The 24,328-nt window shown below is 41.0% G+C and overlaps 1 protein-coding gene across 4 annotated transcripts in view; it reads right to left on the reverse strand.

Annotated features, from left to right (window-relative positions):
- Positions 1-24,328, reverse strand: part of Pde8 (phosphodiesterase 8) — a 200,643-nt gene that overhangs the window by 129,984 nt on the left and 46,331 nt on the right. For all 4 annotated transcript variants that reach the window (XM_069505278.1, XM_069505277.1, XM_034979348.2 and 1 more), the window contains exon 2: positions 15,458-15,769. In XM_069505278.1, the coding sequence (XP_069361379.1) occupies positions 15,458-15,710 (253 nt within the window). In that variant the 5' untranslated portion in view covers positions 15,711-15,769. The remainder of the gene's footprint in view (positions 1-15,457; positions 15,770-24,328) is intronic.

Raw genomic sequence — 24,328 nt, forward strand, 5'->3', positions numbered from 1 at the left:
ATGCTAACCAGAATCGTCGTCCACCTCGCGTGTTGAAGGCTGGAGGCATGGTGTTGGTGATCAAGTATTCCCAGTCAACGGGGAAGTTTGACTCTGGCATGTGAGGTCCATGCAAGGTCCTGAATCGGCCGCTACGAGCTGGAGCTGCTGAGTGGGTCGTATGGCAAGACCGCTCAGGTGGCGGCGGAGGGCATGGTGCCCTGGCAAGGAGTGGTGCCCGGATGCGTGTGGTGCCTTCTTCGAATGTAAGTTCAGCTTGTTGACTACTTTGTGGTGGTGAAGATGAAAGTCGTGATTTTGTTAATCATAGCCCCAAAACTCTCACCCTCCTTACTAAAAAGGCCTTGCTTGCTCCCTTACGTACTTATCTACTGACGGACTGATCCACGACATCTATTTTTGTGCTATGACTAAACAAATCACGGTAATGCTTTACTCCTCAAGGGAAGTTCAACGATGGCTGGTTGAGATGCACTTTCATAGACTGTTGCCCGAGCCCGGTGGTCTGATGATGGTCATCTCAAGTTCCTGCTCCATAGACCGTTGCCCGAGTCTGGTGGTCTGAGACCGTTGCCCGAGTCTGGTGGTCTGATGAAGTTCATCTCAAGTTCCTGCTCCATAGACCGTTGCCCGAGTCTGGTGGTCTGAGACCGTTGCCCGAGTCTGGTGGTCTGATGAAGGTCATCTCAAGTTCCTGCTCCATAGACCGTTGCCTGAGTCTGGCGGTCTGAGACCGTTCCCCGAGTCTGGCGGTCTGAAGATGACGAGAAGAAGCGCGCGCTAGGTTTGAGACGTCTCATAGGTTGTTAGGTGTCACCTCCTCTGGGTGATAGGGACACCCCATAAAACTAAATGATTCACCTACATGTCTAGCTAATACTAAGTCGCATTTCGAATTGTGTTACCATTTATAGCTATGGAGTTGTGCTATATCGAAGCTAATTTCAGGTGATGACTATGAAGTAGTTGGCCCAGGTGCTGGTCCCCCTTCCGCACCTGAGTCTGCCCCGGCACCTTACGCGGTAGAGGCAGAGGCATCGCTCCATTCGGCGAGCTCCTCACCGGTCTCCCCTCGCGCACCGCACGCCGACAGCGTTGCGGCACCAGCTGCAAGTCTCCGCAGAGAAGATCTCACGACCTTTTCTGGCTATTTTGGCGGGCGAGGACGCCGCATAGTCAGGAGAGGCCGTCTTAGGTCACGCCACCTCTCTTAATGAGCTTAGCTATAAAAGCTGAGCGCGCGCGAGCACTGGGCTCATTTCGCTACTGATTTTTGTGCTGTATTCATCGTGGTCTGGTTTGAATTATGTTTTTCTTTATTACTGACTTTTACTTTTTGTGTCTTTCGTGTTAAATTTTGTTCCAATCATTAAAAGTTTGATAATTGTAAAAGTATTTGGTTTTGTGTTAATAAATTGTGTTTTTTTTAATTGAATTTTACTTCTGTACCTAAATATATTTTATTAAACTGGATCAACACTAGCCACACAGTCTATGATCAAAGACGATCCGATAAATAAAAAAATACAATTATTATTTATCTTTCACGCCAGCACGATAACATGATTAAATACGTTACGTAGCCACAGTGATTTATTTTTGATAAAAATGTCGGCAAAGCGTAGCTCTCTAATAATAATTAATATTTATTTAACACAAACCAAACCACCTAGATATCTTTAACGGAGTACGTACGTACATAGAGTATAGACTATATTATATACTATAGTGACGCGGAGAGATAGGCATTGTATTGCTACTTTTAATTCATATATTTATTTGGAGAAATTAAAAATGTCTCGGTTCTGCGAAGTTGGTAAATGAGATAGTTGCCGAAACTCCAAGTTAGGTTGCGTTTCCACTAAAGCAGAGCGGAGACGTGTTCAATTAGACCAATCAAATTGTTGATCTAATTTGACTTTATCTCGTCGAAACGCAGTTAGAGCGGAGTCCGCTCAGCGGACGCACGGAAAACGTGAGTGGACGGAGTCTTGTCCCAGACCACAACTAAACTACGGCCTGAGGCTCTTTCAACATTTCAATTTGACACATTGCATTGGGACGGAATTTTGTGCGTTTTCCCACTAGCGGTATTCCGCTAGATATGTTCCTGGCTTAACCCCATCTATAAACGTATTATTTATATCATATTACAACAATTATTATTTGCGTCAGCATTACAGGTATCATGTTTGTTTAGTTTGTAAAGAGCTTTCACAGCTTCCTTTGATTACATAACTAAAGATAGTCAGTCACTACTGCTTTTTGCTGATTATACTTGAACATAACAATTCGCTTTATGTTTATAGTGTTATCTATCATCATAATTTAAAATCCTAGGTCCTCCCTTCGAGGCAGAAGGCAGGTACTAAGTAAGTACCTACTCTTCTCCAAACTGATCTTTCGGACACTCGGTGGCTTCAACTTTCCCCAAAATATGATGCCGTACTTTTTGTCTCATCTAAAAATAATATAATCTGTATCATTATAACGAGGTTTGATATGTAAAAATATGTAACTCGATATTGTACACGCTATCTTTCAATTAATAATGTTCATTGGAATATGTAATTTACATTAGGATAAGTAATTTATTATTCTTTATCCTTAGCCTTGGTAAAGTAATATCTTTTTCGGATATAAAAAAATCTGACGCGATTGAAACAAATGGCTATACTCTTCATGAAATTACCAATAAAACAACCATTAATAGCGTCGTATCATCGTCATTATTAAAATGTATCAGTGACGTCATCAGTAAATACCTACTCTCACTTTTCGGCAAAGTAAGATTTTTTGGTCTATAGATAACTATTTTAGGTATTTATTGGTTTTGAACGCACTACGTTCTTGAACATTATGTATCGGGAATATATAGGTCATACATCGATACATCGATGGTAGGTACTAGGTAACATAGTTTATAGTCGCACGATAAGAATAATTTTAGGCTTAGTGGTCTGTATGTAGCTTTAGATCATCATCGTCATCATTATCAACCCATCATCGGTTCACTACTGAACACTGAGCACATGTCTTCTCTCAGAATAAGAAGAGGTTGGCCATAGTTTATCAAGTTGGCCAAGTGCGGATTGGCAGATTTTACACACCTTTGAAAACATTATACGGAATACTCCCACGTACAGGTTTACTCACGATGTTTTCCTTTAACTTACAGATATTTAATTTCTTAAAATGCACAGATTTCCGAAAAGTTAGAGGTGCGTGCCCGGAATCAAACCTTGTGCATCTTATGATATCAAGACTCAAGACCCTAACACCGATCGGTTCAGAAAGCACATATAGTCTATTGAAGTCATTTAGGTTTATGACTAGGGATATCTATTTTATTTAGGATTTTTTTTGTCGCATTTAATAGGTGATAATAGGTGTTTGTGTGATATTAATTTACACGATAAATTACTAATTACTGATTGGTGGAATATTTTATTTTTGTAAGAAATATCACTTTAATCACTTTTCACCAAGGTATTTCACTCAAGTATTTATAGAACGCGCAATGTGTTGCGATTTTTGGCGGCGTAAGGTTTAATAATAGTGTATTACTTGACGCGTTAATTATTAACGGTTTTGTATCGATATTAGTATAAATCGATCGCTTAGTCCGGTGCACAACAAGACTTAAGGTCGACTGATAAGCGGCCGCGCATGATTGCCGGCGCCACGCATGTGATGTTCATTAAATTATTATATTGTATGTTTATTTGAATGTTGTTTGGATGAATTTGAACGCTTACATTTGCCATTGAACTACATCTATATATGACTTCTCTCTCACGCGCCATTTTAACTTTAGTGTCAATTGTCATGCCAAAAGTACGATTTTATTCCTTTTTAATGTTCCGTACCTCAAAAGGAAAAATGGAATCCCTATAGGATCACTTTGTTGTCTGTCTGTCTGTCGGTCTGTCCAGAAACTTACAGGGTATTTCCCGTTGACCTAGAATCTTGAAATTTGGCAGGTAGGTAGGTCTAATAGCAGACATTAGGAGAAAAATCTGAAAACCGTTTTGTGGTTAAATCACACAAAAAAAAATTAATTGTGGTCATGGACTAAAAATTAGTATTTTCAATTTTCGAAGTAAGATAACTGTATCAAATGGGGTAAATATGAAAGGGCTTCACTTGTACATTTTAAAACAGATTTTTATTTATTTTTTATGCATCATAGTTTTTGAATTATCGTGCAAAATGACGAAAATACTACTGTAGTACGGAATCCTCGTTGCGCGAGCCTGTCTCGCACTTGGCCGGTTTTTTAAAGGTGAACCGTACTTTTGATTTGACAGTTGACCCAGAGAGTTAAAATGGCGCGTGCGAAGTCATTTTGTAATTATAGTCCATACGATACTTAAATAGGAGTAGGTATAAGATTTATGTGATTTTTCATCTCTACTGTCTATACCTACTTAATAGTATTACATAGATAGTGGAAATATATTTTTTGTGTGTTTGTGGATAATAAACACACAAAAGATATCATAATAACATATTTCTTTTATGGTAGTTCAACCAAAAATTGAGATAATCATAGTCAGAGAACTGTTTGTTTGACTAGTGTTCTTTATTTTGATATGGTTGGTTCAGTTTTCGCAGTAGGTATAATTCGAAATAGTAAAATTGGACCATTCGGCCCGGCCCTACCCTACTCGAATTACAATCATTTCCTGAATTCCGATAGTGGAGCCGCTGAAATGCTTTGTATTTTGTTGCGGTAAGAATACAATTTTAGACAATCACAACAACTGAGAATGTAGCTCAATGACTGATGCAGTATTTCTGCAATCACCCAGCCTGAGCATCAGCAGCATCAGCATTTAGAGCTTCAATAGCTCAACGGGTAACTGAAAACCGAAAGGTCGACGGTTCAAACCCCGCCCATTGCACTACTGTCGTACGCCCGCCCTAGCACAAGCTTGACGCTTAGTTGGAGAGGAAAGGGGAATATTAGTCATTAACCATGGCTAATATTCTTTTAAAAACATTAAAAAAAATGTATTATCTCATGAAAATGATCTATTTAAAGACTTATTTTAAAAACTTTGTCAATTCTTAACTGATTTGATACCTATTGATATGATTCTAATATCAAATCAGATACATCGAAGCATTTATAATACGCTAACTTTTCTTTGATTCTATTAAGTGGGTCTTATCTAAAAATATACTATCGATATTGATAATATCGATCTATTTAATGATTGAGATATGTAGTATTAGTACTTACTTTTAAAACGCAATAACTAATATCACCTAAGTGACAATTAATTTAGTATACGCGTCCTATCAACATGGAATCAATTAACGCCCGCGTCGTTTTAAGTTCGTCCACGTGGGTTTATGTTTTTTTTCAAAATCCCGTGGGAACTGTTTAACTTGCCGGGATAAAAAGTACTTAGGTAGCCTACGGGATGTAAGCTACCTCTGTACCACATTTCATCAAAATCGGTTAAACGGTTGGACAGACAGACAGACAGGCACACTTTCGCATTTATAATGTTAAGTATGGATAAATATTTTTTCGTTTAAATTTTTATTTGGGACTTAATTATTTATGAAATTTCTCTATCTGTAAAAGAAACGCTAACTCTAACAGTGCAATGCGAGGTAACGATGTTCGATGTCGGCTATCGAGGTAACGAAGCTTAATGTTGACTATCGTGGTAACGGAGTTCGATGTCGGCTGTTGAGGTCACGAAGCTCGATGTCGGCTGTCGAGGTCACGAAGCTCGATGTCGACTGTCGAGGTAACTGTAATGAGACGAGGCTATCAACCAGCCTCGTTTCATTACAGTAACTAAGCTCGATGCCAACTGTCGAGGTAACGAAGGGCAATGACGACTCTATGGATTAGTACTTACCGCAAACGTATGAGTCAAACTTCTCTCCTTTTCTCAAACTTTTTTAATCAAATGAAAATTCATTTAAGTATTCTATTAAGAACAGATGCCTTTTTTTGAGAGAATTGCAATTTAAGTACATTTTCAGGATTTTTGCTATACAGAATACTATGTCGAATTAGCAATCTCAACGTCTCAACTATAGTACGCGACAGGACGAGATGGCAATCGGGGTATGAGGCAAGGGGACATCCCGCACACCCGCACGTCACTCGCGCTCGCTCGCACCGGATTAGCGCGGGGGCTGTGCGGGTATGCGGGGCGTTCCCTTCCCGATTGCCATCTCGGCCTGTCGCGTACTATAGATAATACAGACCGGTTGTTTACGGGTTACGTCTAATCCGATTATGTATCACGCTCAGGTATCGCGTGACATCACAACGATTTAGCATAATCGTGTAGGATAATCGAATGTCATAAATCGCTAGCTCCCGTCTTACTCGATGTTCGTAATCATGTCGTGACGTCAGTAATCGTACTATCGCTATCGACGAGAAAATTCACTTTATACAATAACTAGATGATGCCCGCGACTTCATCCGTGTGAATTTAGATTTTTAACAATCCCGTGGGAACTCTTTTATTTTCCGGGATAAATAGTTGCCTATGCCAAGTTCTGGGATGTAAAGCTACATCAAATTTCATATAAATCGGTGAACCGGATGGGCCTTTAAGAATCCCATGAAAACTATTTGATTTTCCCGGGATAAAAGTATAGCCTGTGTCCTTTCCGGCGATATAAGCTAATTCTGTACCTAATTTCATCAAAATCGGTTAAACCGTTGGGTCGTGAAAAGCTAGCAGACAGACAGACACACTTTCGCATTTGTAATAATAGTATGGACTAGCGAACCGCCCCGGCTTCGCACGGGTAGCTTCTTACAATTTTCATAGGGGTTTTTTTTTTTTAAATAAAATACCCGTTGCACTATTGTCGTACCTACTCCTAGCACAAGCTTAACGCTTAGTTGGAGGCGAAAGGGGAATATTAGTCATCATTGGCTAATATTCTTTAAAAAAAAGCTACATACAGTGCCACAAGGCCTGAGAGCCTCTATCGGTAGAGTCCTAACATAAGATTATCTTAAGCCGCAAAAGTTGTGGTTTTTAAGGCCCAAGACACGGGTCTGCCCGCGAAATTCAAATTTTAATTTGGTTTTTCACAATTTGTAAACTATGCGACAAAGTAGACTTATGGCATTCAAATTTCGCCTAGTATAAAAAACATTGTGTAAAAAAGAGTATTTTATCATACTCTATTAGTGTTACAGATTATAGAGTGCGCCTTCATGATATAGAGTACAATACTCTATTTTAGAGTACGGTTGGCAACCCTATCTAAGAACCTGTATTTTTATTGTTTTTCAACGTAGTCTTAGTTCCTTTTTAACAAAAAACTTCGATACGGTGCACCGTCACATGCGATGGAAACATTCACTGAAGCAGTGAGCCCACTCTTCTCTAGGGATCTCTTTCACTTTCACGTTTTTCGAACGCAGCCACGGCATCTTCAGGGTGCATAAAGCGAATTCCTCTGAGTTTATCTTTTATTTTGTTGAATAAATAACAGTCGCAGATGCCAGGTTGAGACTGTAAGGAGGATGACTCAGTAATTCCACTGTCTTTAATAGACAAACTAGCTTATGCTCGCGATTTCGTCCGCGTGGACTACACAAATTTCAAACCCCTAGTTCCCCCCTTAGGAGTTGAATTTTCAAAAATCCTTTCTTAGCGGATGCCTACGTCATAATAGCTATCTGCATGCCAAATTTCAGCCCGATCCTTCCAGTAGTTTGAGATGTGCGTTGATAGATTAGTCGGTCACCTTTTTCTTTTATTTATTCAGACTAGCTTATGCTCGCGACTTCGTCCGCGTGGACTACACAAATTTCAAACCCCTAGTTCCCCCCTTAGGGGTTGAATTTTCAAAAATACTTTCTTAGCGGATGCCTACGTCATAATAGCTATCTGCATGCCAAATATCAGCCCGATCCGTCCAGTAGTTTGAGCTGTGCGTTGATAAGTCGATCAGTCAGTCACCTATTCCTTTTATATGCTTAGATATTCGACTGCCGTCTGGCGGAGTGACCTGCAGCGTTGTCGTGATGGAGGAGGATTCTGCTTCTTGGACGTTAAATTTTGGCAACAAGGTCACCAAGTATCCGTGTGACAAAAACGCAAGTAAAACCCAACCTGACCCACATACCCGAGGATGGAGTATGTATATTTAAATTAGTGTTGTCTGCCGTGCGTCATTCGATAACGATAATGGTCGAGATAAGGTCGAAGGATGATCTTGTCGCCATGTTAACAGTTTGTTACACGCTATAACTAATTACATAGGTAAATATTAATAAAACAGACAATTATTCTAAACTTAAATCTTAAAAAAAAACATTATATTAAAACTAAAATAAATTAAATTAAATCTAAAACCTCATCGAGACCACCGCAGCGAGGCATTGTACCCAAGATGCTGGCAGCATTACCCCTTTGGATGGCCAAACTAATTCTTTGACCAAGGTAGCTGCCAGCTCTCGGGTCCCCGGTTGACTCGATAACTCTTTTCGAAATTTCCTCAAAAAGAGCTCGAGCCCCCGGGCCCCACGGTCCCAAGGTCTCTACACCAAAAGGCACGAATATGAAGCTCCCATCGAGGTTTTCATATTAGCGCCTCTAGGCCTGTTCGGCGTTGATGGCCGCTGCACCCGCCATAGAGGAGTTCGCCTGAATGTAGGATGCAGCTAAAGGGTCTACACACGTTGCATCCCAAACAAGCGACCTGCCCATCTTCCACGGTACGAGCGTCATACCATCACGTCTCTTGCCATCGCTATAACTAATTATATTTATCGAATGTTTCGTGACGTGTGAAGCTAATGTTCTTAAGAATGAATTTTTGTGTTAGTATTGTTTTAGGGTTCCGTACCTCGAAAGGAAAAAAGGAACTCTTATGGGATAACTTTACATTCATGGTTATATCACAAAAAAAAAATGTGTTTATGAACAAATGCTTAGTAACTGCAACTTTTAAAGTAAGATTACTATACCAAGTGGGGTATCATAATTCATAATGCAAGGGCTTTACCTGTACATTCTAAAACAGATTTTTATTTATTTTTATTCATAACAATTTTTGCTTTATCGTGCAAAATGTCGCAAAAAATACCCGACTACGGAACCCTCGGTGCGCTAGTCTGACGCGCACTTGGCCGGTTTTTTTATTCGGTAAAGTATACTTATTACTTACTACTCATTATAATAATGTAGGCAACTAAGCGGCAGGCAAGTATGTACTTAGACCGCTTGACGTCTACTGCCGGACATAGGTCTCTTGGCGGGCCTTACCAGATAAAATACGGCTTTCAGTGATCAAAGTTGCATGAAAACAATAATTGATGGTCAAAATATTATTTATGAGAGCGTCAATCTATTTTCAGGTAATGTAAAATCTTTATGTTCATCGGATCGTCGCGTTACTCGAGCATGCTTGACGAAATTTAGAATGAAACTGGAACGAAGCTGACGTCAAGTAGCTTGCTCTGACGTTAGCAAGGATATATTTTAGGTGCATGTTATCATGCACGGAACCAGCACGCAGCAGCTGTTTTAGTACCTACACGAGTTCGTAGCACTGTTCTTGCACTGTTCATACCTACTTTTTTCGGAATAACATCTATACATCCCGGCTAGCGTATATTATATCTATATCACAAGCTGTGATAGCCTATACCTAGTGGTTAGGACGTCCGCCTTCTAATTGAAGGTGGGGGGGGGGGGGAGACCTCTACATAATGTTTTCAAAGGTGTGTGAAGTCTACCAATCGCACATGGCCAGCGTGGTAGACTATGGCCAAAACCCGTCTCACTCGAGCCGGCGAATCGTGAATTCGTGAAATGAACTTTGCTGTGGATTCGCGCGTGAACATTGCGCTACACATAGGTCCCTTTACACTCACATCCATCTTTTCGGTCTAGTTCGCAGCATTTGTCGTGGACAACGAAACCGACATCAGCCTAGGAACGCCGCTAAAACGAATGGGAAGCTTCGCGACCTATTGTTTCTCAGCGGTCACGGATTGTCGCGGTAGGTGTATGGAGCGGGCTCATTTATGTCTTATCGCGGTCCACGTGTTAATACGTTTACATGCCTCCGTCCGTACGCTCTACCGATATGCCAACCCGAAACGAATGAAGAAAATCAAGCCTATGACAAGGTATGACTATCAAGGTTATGCCCACGACTTCATCCGCGTGGATAACACAAATTTAAAACCTCTGTCTTACTTACATACCCCTTTAAGGATTGAAAACAATGTTAATTTTTTTTTATTTTCATAAAATACTAGCTGATGCGCGTCCGCGTGGATTTACGTTTTTAAAAATCCCACGGGAACTCTTTGATTTTCCGGGATAAAAAGTAGCCTATGTCTTAATCCAGAGTATGTATCTCCATTCCAAATTTCAGCCAAATCCGTCCAGTAGTTTTTGCGTGAAGGAGTAACAAACACACACACACACACACACACACACACACACACACACACACACACACACACACACACACATACAAACTTTATAATATTAGTCGGGATTTCATGAAAATCATTATAAAAGATCGCTAAGAACAGGACTCCGGCTAACGGAAGTCGGTGAAAATAATTGTCAGACCTTGAGGCGCGCTGCAGAAAGCTAGTATCATAACTCTATGGCAGAAAGCGATCTCAGCGGAAGTCGTAAACGCTGAAAATTTTCATTATTATCTTTTCCGACTGTTGAACAAAAAATGAAACCTTCTATCGTTACTAATAAAAGGTCTAATGAAAAAGAACGAAATCCCCAACAATGAAGCCTAAAAAGCTCAACGGCTGACTCTAAAAGATTTTTGGTTTAAGCCTAGCCAAATGGGGCTATTTTTTCTTAAATTATGAGACGACGAAAAATAGTCCGAAAATAGTCCGAGTCATACATTTTAATATGCAACCGTCATGTATCTACTACGTTTATGATTGCAACATCCCACACAGAATGTCTGCATCTTAAGCACACGATATTATATATCTACTTCGTGGAAGAGAAGTCATCTCACGACGGAATCATCCCTACACAGCTTAAATACATACCTACAGTGAGACGATGCCTTTAATGTTTGCGGACGGGTCAGTTTTAGGATTATAACTTGTCCTAGAATCTCCTTCATATCCGAACAACCATTGAACTACTCTGATCCACTACTAAGAAAAATAATAATTAGGTAATCCTGCTGACTTCTGCCAATGGTACAATGCCTCCACTCGTCCTCTTCCCTGTAACCCCGCGGAAAATATATTCTTTCTAGATATAGAGGCTTCCTTTGACAGACTGTATGAAGTATCTATTTAGGCTGTGGTATAACTAAGTAACACGTAGGTCTAACTCATTTCACACTATGGGATATAAATTATATTATAGTCCGGTCAATATTGGTGTTCCCAACATTCGTATAAATATTTAGCTCTACCTATGCGAATCATTGGAACCTTGAATGTTTATTTTGACCGGACTAAAATATATATTTTATCCCGTAGTGTAGTGCTTTATAAGACATTCTACCTACTTACTTACCTACTATTAATACATTCTTAGTAAGGAATCTTAATCATAACAGGAAGTTAAAGACAACAAAACTATATTATATTATAGTGCATCGTCGACAAAAGTTACCTGTTTTGTGAACAATGTACTTGTTAACTTTTGTCGACCATACCAACCATACATACCTACTTGATAACTTCAAGAAACTTGGTCGACTTGATTTAACTTGAGGAAGACTCAACTTCTTGTTGAGACGAATTTGCATCCTATAAATGGATATGTCAATTGCCTATAATTTTATCATTTCATATGATTTATTAATTATTTACTAGCTGATACCCGCGACTTTGTCCGTGTGGATATAGGTTTTTTTAAACCCTTTGATTATTCAGAAAAAAGTAGCCTATATGTTTTCAGGGTATAAGCTACCTCCATTTATGTAGGTATGTTCATTTTTTCTGATTTAATTGAAATTAGAATACCTCACCTGAAAATTACAATCTTGATAGAGTCATGGTACAGAGACAATATTCATCCTGGAGACCATAGATATCTCGCATACTTTGTAGCCCATGAAATCAAAGAATTCGTCATTTTCGTCAAAAAAAGGACCAGTAAAAATTGTAAGTATAAGTACCTACTATTTTTAAGTAAATAGGTAGGTATAGGTACTTATTGTGTTTTAGCGAATTGTTTTTTTACAATCTGATAAAAGAATTAGCTGTTTAGGTGATCATAAAAAAGAGATAAAACAAAGTAAGAAAGTGGAACCCTCTAAGCCAATGTACACTAACACACTAAGGACTTCTGTACAGTATCGAAAGACGAAAAATAAGTTGAATGGCTCACACAGTTGAAAGCCATTCGAACACGAACTTTTTTCCATAGAAAAAATCGATGTACATACAATTAAAAAAAAAGTCGAAAAAAAAAGCCTTTTTGGAAGTCTAGTCGGTTAAAAATGGGGTAAAGCAAAGTTTTATCGAGTGACAAATCGCCGGTGTGACATAAGTAACATTGAACAGTATCGACTTGCAATATCGGACGTGACTTCCTGCCTCCCGACACAATACAACTCTCGACCCAACTCATATTGAAAATTCCTTATCACCCACGAAAGGAACGCGCGCCATACATTGTGTGCTCAGGAGCTGTTCGATCTTGTCCCTCCCTCACCTTTCTACCACCGCCGTACCGCAAGACACCGGGTGAGTTTCCACCCTTATGTCGTCAACATTCCATCTTCGCGTACGAAACGCTTTGCATCATCATTCCTTATACGCATGGCTAGAGTCTGGAATACTCTTCCTAGATCAGTGTTTCCTGTCAATTATAATCCGGGTATCTTTAAAACAAGAGTGAATAGGCACCTTCTAGGCAAACGCGTCCCATCTTAGGCCACATCACTTCCCATCAGGTGTGATCGTGGTCAAGAATTAAAAAAACAACATTTTCTTTGTAAGTACATGTGAGGTATGTAGGCTATGTGTAGGATTTTTATAGTTTAAACTAGCTTATGCTCGCGACTTCATCCACGTGGACTACACAAATTTCAAACTCCTATTTCACCCCCTTAGAGATTGAATTTTCAAAAATCCTTTCTTAGCGGATGCCTGCGTCATAATAGCTATCAGCAAGCCAAATTTCAGCCCGATCCGTCCAGTAGTTTGAGCTGTGCGTTGATAGATCAGTCAGTCAGTCAGTCACCTTCTCCTTTTATATATTTAGATTGCAGCTGCAGATGCACCAGTATAATTCAAAATGATAAAAATATATATTACGGAGCAGATAGACATAGACACCACCTCTATAGAGTCTATGTCTATCAATGGACACAAAAAACTGTAATGATGATGTTTTCACAATAGATATAAAGCGGCAATTTCAAGATACATTTGATTGTAGATCCTACATATACTAAGGTACTTACGACAAACAATCCTCACCAAATATTACAAATAATTTTGATGAAAATTGCCAATAAAATTAATGGCATTTTTATCAAGTTAAATGCATTTTGATAGGTTTGCGTCGTTTATCAACAAGTACACAGCGAAACGAATTAGTACAATCGGGATAATTATTATACGTTCGTTACCAGAAGTGCCTTGTTGGATTAATAATATTATTAAAATTATATATATATATATAATATTATTAATATATAAATATTATTAATTATACCTTTGATAAATTAGGAATAATTATTATTATGACACTTGTTAGAAATGGGCCAATAGCTGATGGAAAATTTTGAAGTATTTTAGCGTTTAAACTACCGTGAGTGATTTCCATTATAAATACTATCTGTCCCGGCTTACTCACGTGTGTAGTCGACGTTAGCCCGACTAGTTTCGAACCCATACGGGGTCCTTTTTCAAGGGAGTCCGTCCGCGCCCGCGCCGCGGTTTACGTGCGGTACGGCGGGTTTACGTGCTTTCCAAGGCATGAGTGTGCTGTAAAACACCACCAACACGTAAACTTTGAGCTAGAACTGACAAATTGACAAAAAAACCCATACCTTGCTCTACGACCTCCCTGGCGCAATGTTAAGCGCCGTGGTCTTATTTAGCGGGAGGTTCCGGGTTCGATTCCCGGCAGGGGTTTGGAATTTTATAATTTCTAAATTTCCGTTCTGGTTTGGACAGACAGACAGACAACAAAGTGATCCTACAACGGTTCCGTTTTTCCTTTTGAGGTACGGAACCCTAAAAAAGTAAGAATATCACTCAATATTGTGGCAACGTTTTCTTAGCTCGCTTTCCGCTCCAAGTATATAATCAGTACGCTTAGTACGAGATTTTATGTCTTCACAACGTTGATAGTATTCGAGTGTCGAAAACCTTCCGCATTATAGTAAACGGAATCTTAACTGCCTTGTTTAAAAGCTCAAGTTTGTCTACACATCTACAGCCAGCGCTCCAAGCGGAAACGTTGCGAAATAAAATCAGTGGCATTAAATTTTTGCCTTCAATTCAAGACTCTTTAGGTCCATTTTACTTTGACGGTATTATGTTTCGACTCTCGAATTCTAGCAACGTTTGGTGAGACGTAAAATCTTATACTAAGCGTACGGATATGACGCAGGAGGATCGCTTTTATGCCATTATTTTATTGAAAAAGATTTTATTCCTCTGTGATTTTAGCAGAAGCTTTAGATAATATTGAATTTTATTCCTGCTTCTTAGAAGTTTTATGACAATAATCGAGCTCAAGTAAAAGTTTGAAACCTTAGTCGGTAAATACAGACGTTTACTATATCTAAATATACTATAAAAGGAAGAGGGGACTAACTGACTGACTGATCTATCAGCGCACAGCTCAAACTAATGAACGGAACGGGCTGCATATAGCTATTATGACGTAGGCATCCGCTAAAAAAGAATTTCTGAAAATTCAACCCCTAAGTTGAATTTTGTGTAGAGGGTCGAACTTCGAAGCTTCCAGACAAAAAACACTATCCATATTATAAATGCGAAAGTATGTTTGTTTGTTGGTTTGTCCTTCAATCACGTCGCAACGGAACAACGGATTGGCGTAATTTTTTGCATGTAATTTTTTGCAAAGACCTGGAGAGTGACAAAGGCTACTTTTATCCCGGAAAATCAAAGAGTTCCCGCGGGACAAGCATAATATGCATGAAGCATGTATGTATCTACAAGCTCATGAGTAATATATGAGGTAAGGAGCATTCCAAAACCTAGAAAGTAATATAAAGAGGAAGTAGAACTCATTATTTAATGTATGTTTATTAGTATATTACACACCACCTGCAGTCTAATTTTCCTTATACTTTCCAATCTTTAAGGTTGCCTGGTAGAGATCGCTAATTAGCGATAAGGCCGCCTTTTGTATCTTCCTTCTGTCTGTGTTTTTTATTCTTTAATGTAATCCTTCTTGTGGTTGTGCAAATAAAGTGTATTTATTATTATTATTATTTTACAAATAACATAAAAACTTACCAGATATCCTCTTGATATGCAACTGAGTCGCGAAATTGTTACCCATCTGCGACACATAGCTGTCTTTCTTGCTCGACAGCTGTATACTGAAGCCATCGGACTCCAAGGAGGCCCTTGGAGCCCTGGCCGCTTGCACCGCTTTGTTCTGGCATACTGGGGTGGGAGCTATCTTGGCTAGAGCCGCTTCCTGCGAGCCAGTGCTGTCACGCCTGCGATTCTTGTGGTCTAACAGCATACTCGGCGTACACCCCATACTGATTGGAACTACACTTTGGCACTAACACTTACGCACTGCGGTGGCATCATTATAATCTGCAACAAAGAAAAAGTCAATTAATATCAATCAATCCACCTGTTTGCCTCCACTGCTGGACATATGCCTTCCCAAGAGCGCGCCACCATACACGATCTCTGCCTTCCTCATCCATCCACTTTCCGCTACCTTCTTAAGGCCGTCAGTCCAGCGGATTGGAGGTTATCCTACACTGCGCTTGCCGACACGCGGTCTCCACTCTAACACACGTCTGCCCCAGTGGCCATCGGTTCTGCGGCAGACGTGGCCTGCCCACTGCCACTTCAGCTGGCTAATTCGTTGAGCTATGTCAGTCACTCTGTTTCTCCGACGGATTTCCTCGTTACGGATTTTGTCCCTCAGAGAGATACCCAACATAGCCCGCCCCATAGCACGCTGAGCGACTTTGAACTTATGGACAAGGCCAACTGTCAGCGTCCACGTCTCAGCGCCATACGCCAATTAATATAATGGTACTCAATGGAACTTAGTGGAGTCTGATCTGATGGACTTAGTAGAGAATTGATCCCTGTTTCAATTTGATTGGTTATTTTCAGGATTACGTATGCGAAGGGAGCCAACGGGACCCTATTACTATAAGCCTCCGACCGTCTGCCCGTCCGCCCGTCTGTTCATCTGTCTATCCGTCTGTCAGCGGGCTGCATGAGGCAGGTAAGTGGAAATTTTCACAGAGTATGCGTTTATATTGCCGCTATAACAACAAATAATAAAAAAATTATAATTATAATTTAAAAAAAGGACATAGGATTATAATATTATCTTGTACATTGGTAAGATACCGTTCGTGTGCAAGGCACGTGCAAGGCGGTTTAGTAGATGTGATAAAATGTTTCGAACCCGAACAAAACCCCATCACTCTATACACATATTTTATCATGCATATACATGGTAACTTATTGATGTACGATGATCCCATCGTACCTCAATAAGTTACCATGTTTCCATCATTGTAACTACAATACCATCCGATCAGATCGCAGCCAAACATTTCATGTATTTAGGTACACTCACAACTTTTGTCCATGGGTTCATTGTTTTATACCAACACTAAAATATAAATGAAATAATTAATTTAAATGCAACAGATTAATTGATTTTGAATTTAATTTACCTTAAGCTTTTAATTGAATCATCCAATTTGATAACTTCCCTATCCCTTATGTAAATTTTCATAAATCGATAGACTTCGATGGAACAGAATTTAAGTTTTGTTCGAGAAATTTGAAACTTCGACAAGACGAAGTTAGTAAAAATGTTGCTTTACTTTGTAAATCCCCGCGCAACTTTCTTGTTGGTAATTCCAAGTTGAGTTTAAGTGTTATTTGAATAGTAGGTGCAATTAATTTGTTTTGAAGTTCATTATGAGTTGGGATTAGATAAGAGGTGGGTTAGAGAAAGTCGTAGAGTTTTTAAGTTAATAAGGTAAGAAAAGTATATTTTTATAAACGAACGTACCGCAAATCGGTTGTGTAATTCTTTTTCTTTCTTTTTCTTTTTTTCTTTAAAAAAAAAAAAAGAATATTAGCCATGTTAAATGACTAATATTCCCCTTTCCTCTCCAACTAAGCGTAAAGCTTGTGCTAGGAGTAGGTACGGCAATAGTGCAACGGGCGGGGTTTGAAACGTCGACCTTTCGGTTTTCAGTCCACTCCTGTACCCGTTGAGCTATTGAGGCGCAATTAAATCAGATTAAGGATAACCCTATAGGCCTATGTCCAGCAGTGGACGCAAACAGGCTGATGGATTGGATTGGATTGGAAGGATAACCCTGAATAAAATATCAATTTTTTTAAACCTTACAATTAAGTTAGAATAGATCGAGAGGAAGAAACTATAACAAGAAAATGCAAGAAGGGCTGCCTAAGGAAAATGAGCCTAAGATTCAAAGTTTTTTTAATTCCATTACAAGTTAGCCTTGACTGCGATCTCATCTGGTGATAAGCGATTATGCAGTCTAAGATGGAAACGGGGTACCTATGGCAGTTTTTATTAACGGTTCTACACAGCATTGTACCTGAACGCCCTTGTCGGCATGACTTTGCCGGTAGGGTGGTAACTAGCCACGGCCGTAGCCTCCCACCAGTCCAAAAACATTGCACAGGACTGAGCGACCGCGGGCGAATGGCACGAGTAATCGCTCGTCACACTCGCACACTCGCTTATAGCCCGGCGACAAAACTATCGAAACTACACACTCGCTTCCCGCTGATCGCCAACTCGTCTAAGTTTCTAGTTCAACTCGTTTCTCGTTCATCGTCGGCGGTCGGACCATTGCCTAAACTTCATAAAACTAAAAGGATTTGGTAGTTATTATTTTATAGTGCACCGTAGGGTTGAAGTATTTTACAATTTTTCATTAAAAAATTGACCAAATTCTGTTTCCAACAGCTATTATTTTAAACTGAAACTGCCATAAATTTTGAGTCACGTAGGTAGATATCGATTAAGGAAAATATTATTAAAACCAAAAGCATTAAGATAATGTCGAGACGAAGACGACGTCTAGACGACTTAAGATTCAATTTAATTTAACAAAAATAATACCTAGAGCATTTTCTTTTATATCATTGTTTAAAATCATAAAAGTTACCTCTATAAATATTATTTCATAAACCTTGCAAAGTATTAAGTTTTTAAAACATTATGTGTAGCTGTATCTAATTTAAGGCTGCCTTTCCACCAGAGATGTGTTACGCTTGGATCGCTTGATTTCATAGCATAACCACCTTAAAACTGTGGCATAACTTAGCTTAGCTCACGTCGAAAGGCAAAGCTAAGACGGTTCCGTAGTCCCTACCGGAAGGGTGTCAACGGGACCCTATTTCTGCCGTCGCAGCCCAGTGTCCGTTCGTCCGTCCGTCTGTCTGTCTGTCTGTCTGTCTGTCAGCGGGCTGTGTCTCATAGACTGTAATAGGTAGAGAGTTGAAATTTTCACAGAGCCTGCACGGCGATCATTTAAATAAAAACATAAAAAGTACATTATTATTATCTTCGATAGCACGGAACCGTAGATAACCAGATTTTTGGCTTTATAGGTATAATAAGCTCGTGCAAACAAAAACTTTATGCCATTTGCATTCTGTATTGGAGAATAGGAATATCTAGGTACACATTTGTTTGACTTCTCTATTAATTAACTCGACAAGCGACGTGTTCATATCAGCTATTCTACGATGTTTGAATTTGAATTTCCATTGTTCTCGAACGTGGAGACAATTTACAATTTAGGTATTTTTAGGGTTCCGTATTTCTGTTTGGTTTTAAAATTATTGTGAACATGAGCGCAAAACTTAGTAAATATAATATTTTCTGTAAGCACTAAACAAATCTCTGAAAACTTTTCACAGAAATAGGTAGGTACTTACGCGATATGCTCTGGCACTTTAGGATGAGTTTTGGAGAGAGAGCCAGCGCGTGCCAGACCTTCATTATTTTATAAAAGCTAAGAGCTCCTCGATCGTTTAACGATCAGCGACTTAGTGAAGTTTGGATCATGGTGGTCGCTGATCGTTCCTCCCTGTGTTAGGGACGACACGCAGATACACTTTCAGCTTTTTTAAAATAACGAAGGTCTGGCATGCGCTGGCTCTTAGTTCATTTGGTTTGAAGTATTCCCATGCGTCGTGTATGGCGTGTCGCTTACAGTATCTGCGAAAAGTGATTTGTCATTGTACGGGAGCGGTGTGCAGGCTCGACCGTACCAAAGGGGAGATCTCCCACCGAGCGGTTGGTTGTGCTCGGTAGCGCCAGCTGGGCCGACGGTTATGTCTTGAAACTTCTATATATAGTCCAGATTGCAGAACACTCTGTTATTGCGAGTACTGTCGGCGGTACATTTGTTCGGGGCTACGTCATCGATTGAACAGCGCCATCTAGTTTCTATTGTGGTAACCGCCACATCACTCTCCTCCGAGATGAACGCGTAGTGTGAAGCAGTGAAGAGAGGTGGCGTTGTAGCGTGAAGGCGTGTGAAGGAAGGGCAATGGCTGCTAACCATCCAGAGAAGCGGTGGACCAGGACGCTTGTAGCTGGTGATGGAGTGCAGAGCCATTGTGCCCCGAAGCTGTGGCTACATCCGTCTTACAGGCCTCGATGTGCTTGCTGTTGCTGCTTGTAGACTTGGAGTTTGGAGGAGACGTCGGCTTGCGGTGTGTGATCCAAAGGTGTTGCGGTGTATGCGATCACCCTTGATCACGTTGAGTGCGGTGCGGAGTGCGGCGGTGTGCGGTTGATCTTCGATGACGTCGGCTGTTGTAGTGTGCGACCATTCTTGTTTTCGTCGGTTGTTGAGGTGTGCGACCGTTCTTGATCACGTCGGCTCAGCTGGCGCTACCGAGCACAACCAACCGCTCGGTGGGAGATCTCCCCTTTGGTACGGTCGAGCCTGCACACCGCTCCCGTACATTGGTGACCCCGACGTGATCAAGAACGGTCGCACACCTCAACAACCGACGAAAACAAGAATGGTCGCACACTACAACAGCCGACGTCATCGAAGATCAACCGCACACCGCCGCACTCCGCACCGCACTCAACGTGATCAAGGGTGATCGCATACACCGCAACACCTTTGGATCACACACCGCAAGCCGACGTCTCCTCCAAACTCCAAGTCTACAAGCAGCAACAGCAAGCACATCGAGGCCTGTAAGACGGATGTAGCCACAGCTTCGGGGCACAATGGCTCTGCACTCCATCACCAGCTACAAGCGTCCTGGTCCACCGCTTCTCTGGATGGTTAGCAGCCATTGCCCTTCCTTCACACGCCTTCACGCTACAACGCCACCTCTCTTCACTGCTTCACACTACGCGTTCATCTCGGAGGAGAGTGATGAGTGATTTTGGTTACCCCGACGCTGGAAAATCTGAAAATGGAATACGTTGGGAGCACTTCCACCGGCACCGTAGCGGCAACCTGTAGCTACGAGTCAGAAAACTCAAAAATCCTGGCAATAATCGAGAAACTCTCGCTGGAAGTGGAAGAATTACGAAAAGACGAGCAAAGTTATCAACGTTTCCGTCACGCACGCCACCACTCTCGATCACGGTCAGCATCATCACGACAACATCAAAAGAAGCCTGGCGATGCAACTACAGAATGCTGGTATCACCTCACATTTGGAGACCACGCAAGATCCTGCCAACCACCCTGCTCGCGGAGAACCAAGCCTTCGACACCGACGGTGGCAGACGTCGGTGTCCCCAGCTCAAGCAATCGCCTCTGCGTTCACGATCGCGACTTCAATGAACGTTTCCTCGTGGACACTGGCGCAGACATATCGGTGTGGGCTGCTACACCAAAGATGAAGAGAAATACAACAAGTACATACAAGCTTTACGCTGCAAATAATACACCGATATGTACCTACGGCGAAAAGACCATCACGCTCAACCTGGGATTACGACGAACCTTCACGTGGACATTTATCATCGCTGACGTGAAGACATCTATCCTGGGCGCAGACTTTCTTCGACATTTCAAACTTCTCGTGGACCTGCATAAGAAAAAGTTGATCGATGACGTAACGAAGCTCGCTGTCGACGCAATCGAAGTTTCAACATCCACCGAATCCATCCGCATCGTGAGCACAGACCAAGACTACCACGAGATCTTGAAGCAATATCCAGACGTCCTACGCCCAATGACACTGAAGCAGCCAGCCAAGCACGACGTAGTTCACCACATTGAGACGACGGGGCCTCCACTTTTTGCTCGTGCCCGCCCTCTGCCGCCCGACAAATACAACGCTGCAAAAGCTGAATTTGAACGCATGGTGGAGTTGGGCATATGCAGACCTTCGAAGAGCCCATGGGCGAGTCCTTTGCACGTAGTCAAGAAGAAAGACGGCGGACTACGCGTGTGCGGCGACTACAGACGCTTGAATGCAGTAACTCAGCCAGATCGTTACCCAATCCCACGCATTCAAGACTTCACGTACTCACTGCATGAGAAGAGGATATTTTCAAAACTCGACCTCAAAATGGCATACTACTGGATACCAATGGCTAGTCAAGAAGACGCACAGAAAACGGCTATCATCACTCCTTTTGGCCTGTACGAGTTCACCTGCATGACGTTCGGCCTACGCAACGCAAGTCAAACATTCCAACGGTTCATGCATCAAGTCCTCCGTGGCATAGAAAACTGCTTCTGTTTCGTCGACGACATTCTCCTATACTCCGAAGATGAAGATCAGCATCGAAAGCTACTTCATCAAGTATTAGAACGCCTTGACAAATATGGCGTAACACTTAACGTCGAGAAATGCCAGTTTGGAGTCGAAACAATCAACTTCTTGGGCTACGAAGTCTCCGCTGGTGGCATCAAACCTACAAAGGAACGCACGGAAGCTATATCGACTTATCCAAAACCGAAGACCATCGTCGAGCTACGTCGGTTCCTGGGCATGCTCAACTTTTATCGCGACTGCCTGCCCCATCAGGCGGAGCAGCAACACGAACTCAATAAGTACCTTCACAACAAGAAGAGGAACGACAAAACACCAATAGACTGGACACCGGCGGCTGATGAAGCTTTTGTGAAATGCTGCCAAAGCATAACAGAAGCGACAACACTAAGCTACCCAGTGCCCGGCTGCGAACTCGCTATCATGACGGACGCATCAGACCACAGCGTAGGCGCAGTGCTGCAACAGAAGGTTAAAAATGTCTGGAAACCGATGGCATTCTTTTCGAAGACAATGAGCCCTACGCAGCGCCGCTACTCCGTTTATGATCGCGAGCTACTAGCGATGTACGCAGCCGTGAAGCACTTCCGACGGTTGATAGAGGGTTGCGAAGTTACCTTATTCACCGACCATAAGCCTCTCTCTTTCGCACTCAGTCGATCGCCGAGCCTGCACACCGCTCCCGTACATCATCAAGCCACTTTCAAAAGTTTTAGAAGGTCCTTCTTCTTCCTCTCCTTTTAAGTGAGCTCAGAAAAATACTGATCAGTGACCCTAGATGATGAACGGGTGGATAAAGAAGGCGGAGGACCGTGTTTGGTGGTGCGATCTCGAAAATACCTATCGCATGCAGCATGGAATTGATTGGATCATATTGGATTGAAAGAAAAATAGATTATAGCTAGAGTTGATTGTTTGGCATCTCGTGTTCAGAATTTTAGAACCGGGATACTTGTTTAGATTTTAAAATATTGTGTTCTATTAGAGGGAGAGCCAGCGAGGGCCAGACCACCGTTATAAAATAACGAAAGTTCGTTCTTTTATAACGAAGATCTGACCCTCGTTGACTCTTAGTCCATATGGAATTTATGGAATTGATAAGAATGATTATTATCAATCAGTACATAAAATAACGAAAGTTCGTTCTTTTATAACGAAGATCTGACCCTCGTTGACTAGTCCATATGGAATTTATGGAATTGATAAGAGTGATTATCATCAATCAGTACATAATATAAAACATACCATGATTGTATTGATATAGACAACCCACAGCCTAAATGGTGGATTTCGAAACTAGTCTTGTAATTTTGCATTTCAGTAGCCCCTTACTATAAGTACTACGAACCTAAGTATTTCTGAAAGGAAGTTTTCAGAAATTCTGACGAGATTCTTAAAAATCTAAATCGAGATGAAATTGCGGAAATCGGCAAGTGTAGTCTAAACAACGATCGCTTTTGGGTCTACTTGTTTGCGATTTTGATTGATTGACGGGAAATACCTCTTACTCCACCTTTGCTATTGACTCTCGGTAGGTATATAGATCCAAGATAAGTACTCTCAGTTTGATGGACGTTCACACATCATGCGTTTGACTTGAAATCGAACTGTCTCTTTGTAATGACAGCTCATAATGATTTTATGTTTTAAATCAAATATTGCGTCGTTACGTCTACTAAACGAGGCAACTATTGATAGTCCTTGTATATTTTTTAGGGTTCCATACCTCAAAAGGAAAATCGGAACCCTTATAGGATCAATCTGTTGTCTGTCTGTCAAGAAACCTACAGGGTACTTCCCGTTGACCTATGAATTATGAAATTTGGCAGGTAGGTAGGTCTTATAGCAGACATAAGGGGAAAAATCTGAAAACCGTGAATTTGTGGTAGCATCACACTAAAAAAACTAAATTGTGGTCATGAACTAATAATAAATTAGTGTCTTCAATTTTCAAATAAGATAACTATATCAAGTGGGGTATCATATATGAAAAGGCTTCACTTGTGAATTCTAAAACAGATTTTTATTTATTTTTATGCATCATAGTTTTTGATTTATCGTGCAAAATGTCGTAAAAATACGACTGTAGAACGGACTGTAGTGCGCGAGCCTGTCTCGCACTTGGCTGGGTTTTTTTAAATTGTACTAACGCCGGCTGGCGCGCGGCAACCGTCTGAATTAGCCCGCCCGCAATTTTAGAAGCGAAACAAAGTTAACAATACAAAATATAGGTACAGCTCTATTTCTAAGACAAAATCCAGAATAATAAAATAAATTAATGTACCTAATAGAAAGTTGTTCGTATTTCGTAGCTATATACCTACACTGAACTTTTACCCTTTGTTGTCTGGCTAAGATCTTTTATGGACT

The sequence above is a fragment of the Maniola hyperantus genome, chromosome 20 (genome assembly GCF_902806685.2).
Source record: "Maniola hyperantus chromosome 20, iAphHyp1.2, whole genome shotgun sequence".
Lineage (NCBI taxonomy): Eukaryota > Metazoa > Arthropoda > Insecta > Lepidoptera > Nymphalidae > Maniola > Maniola hyperantus.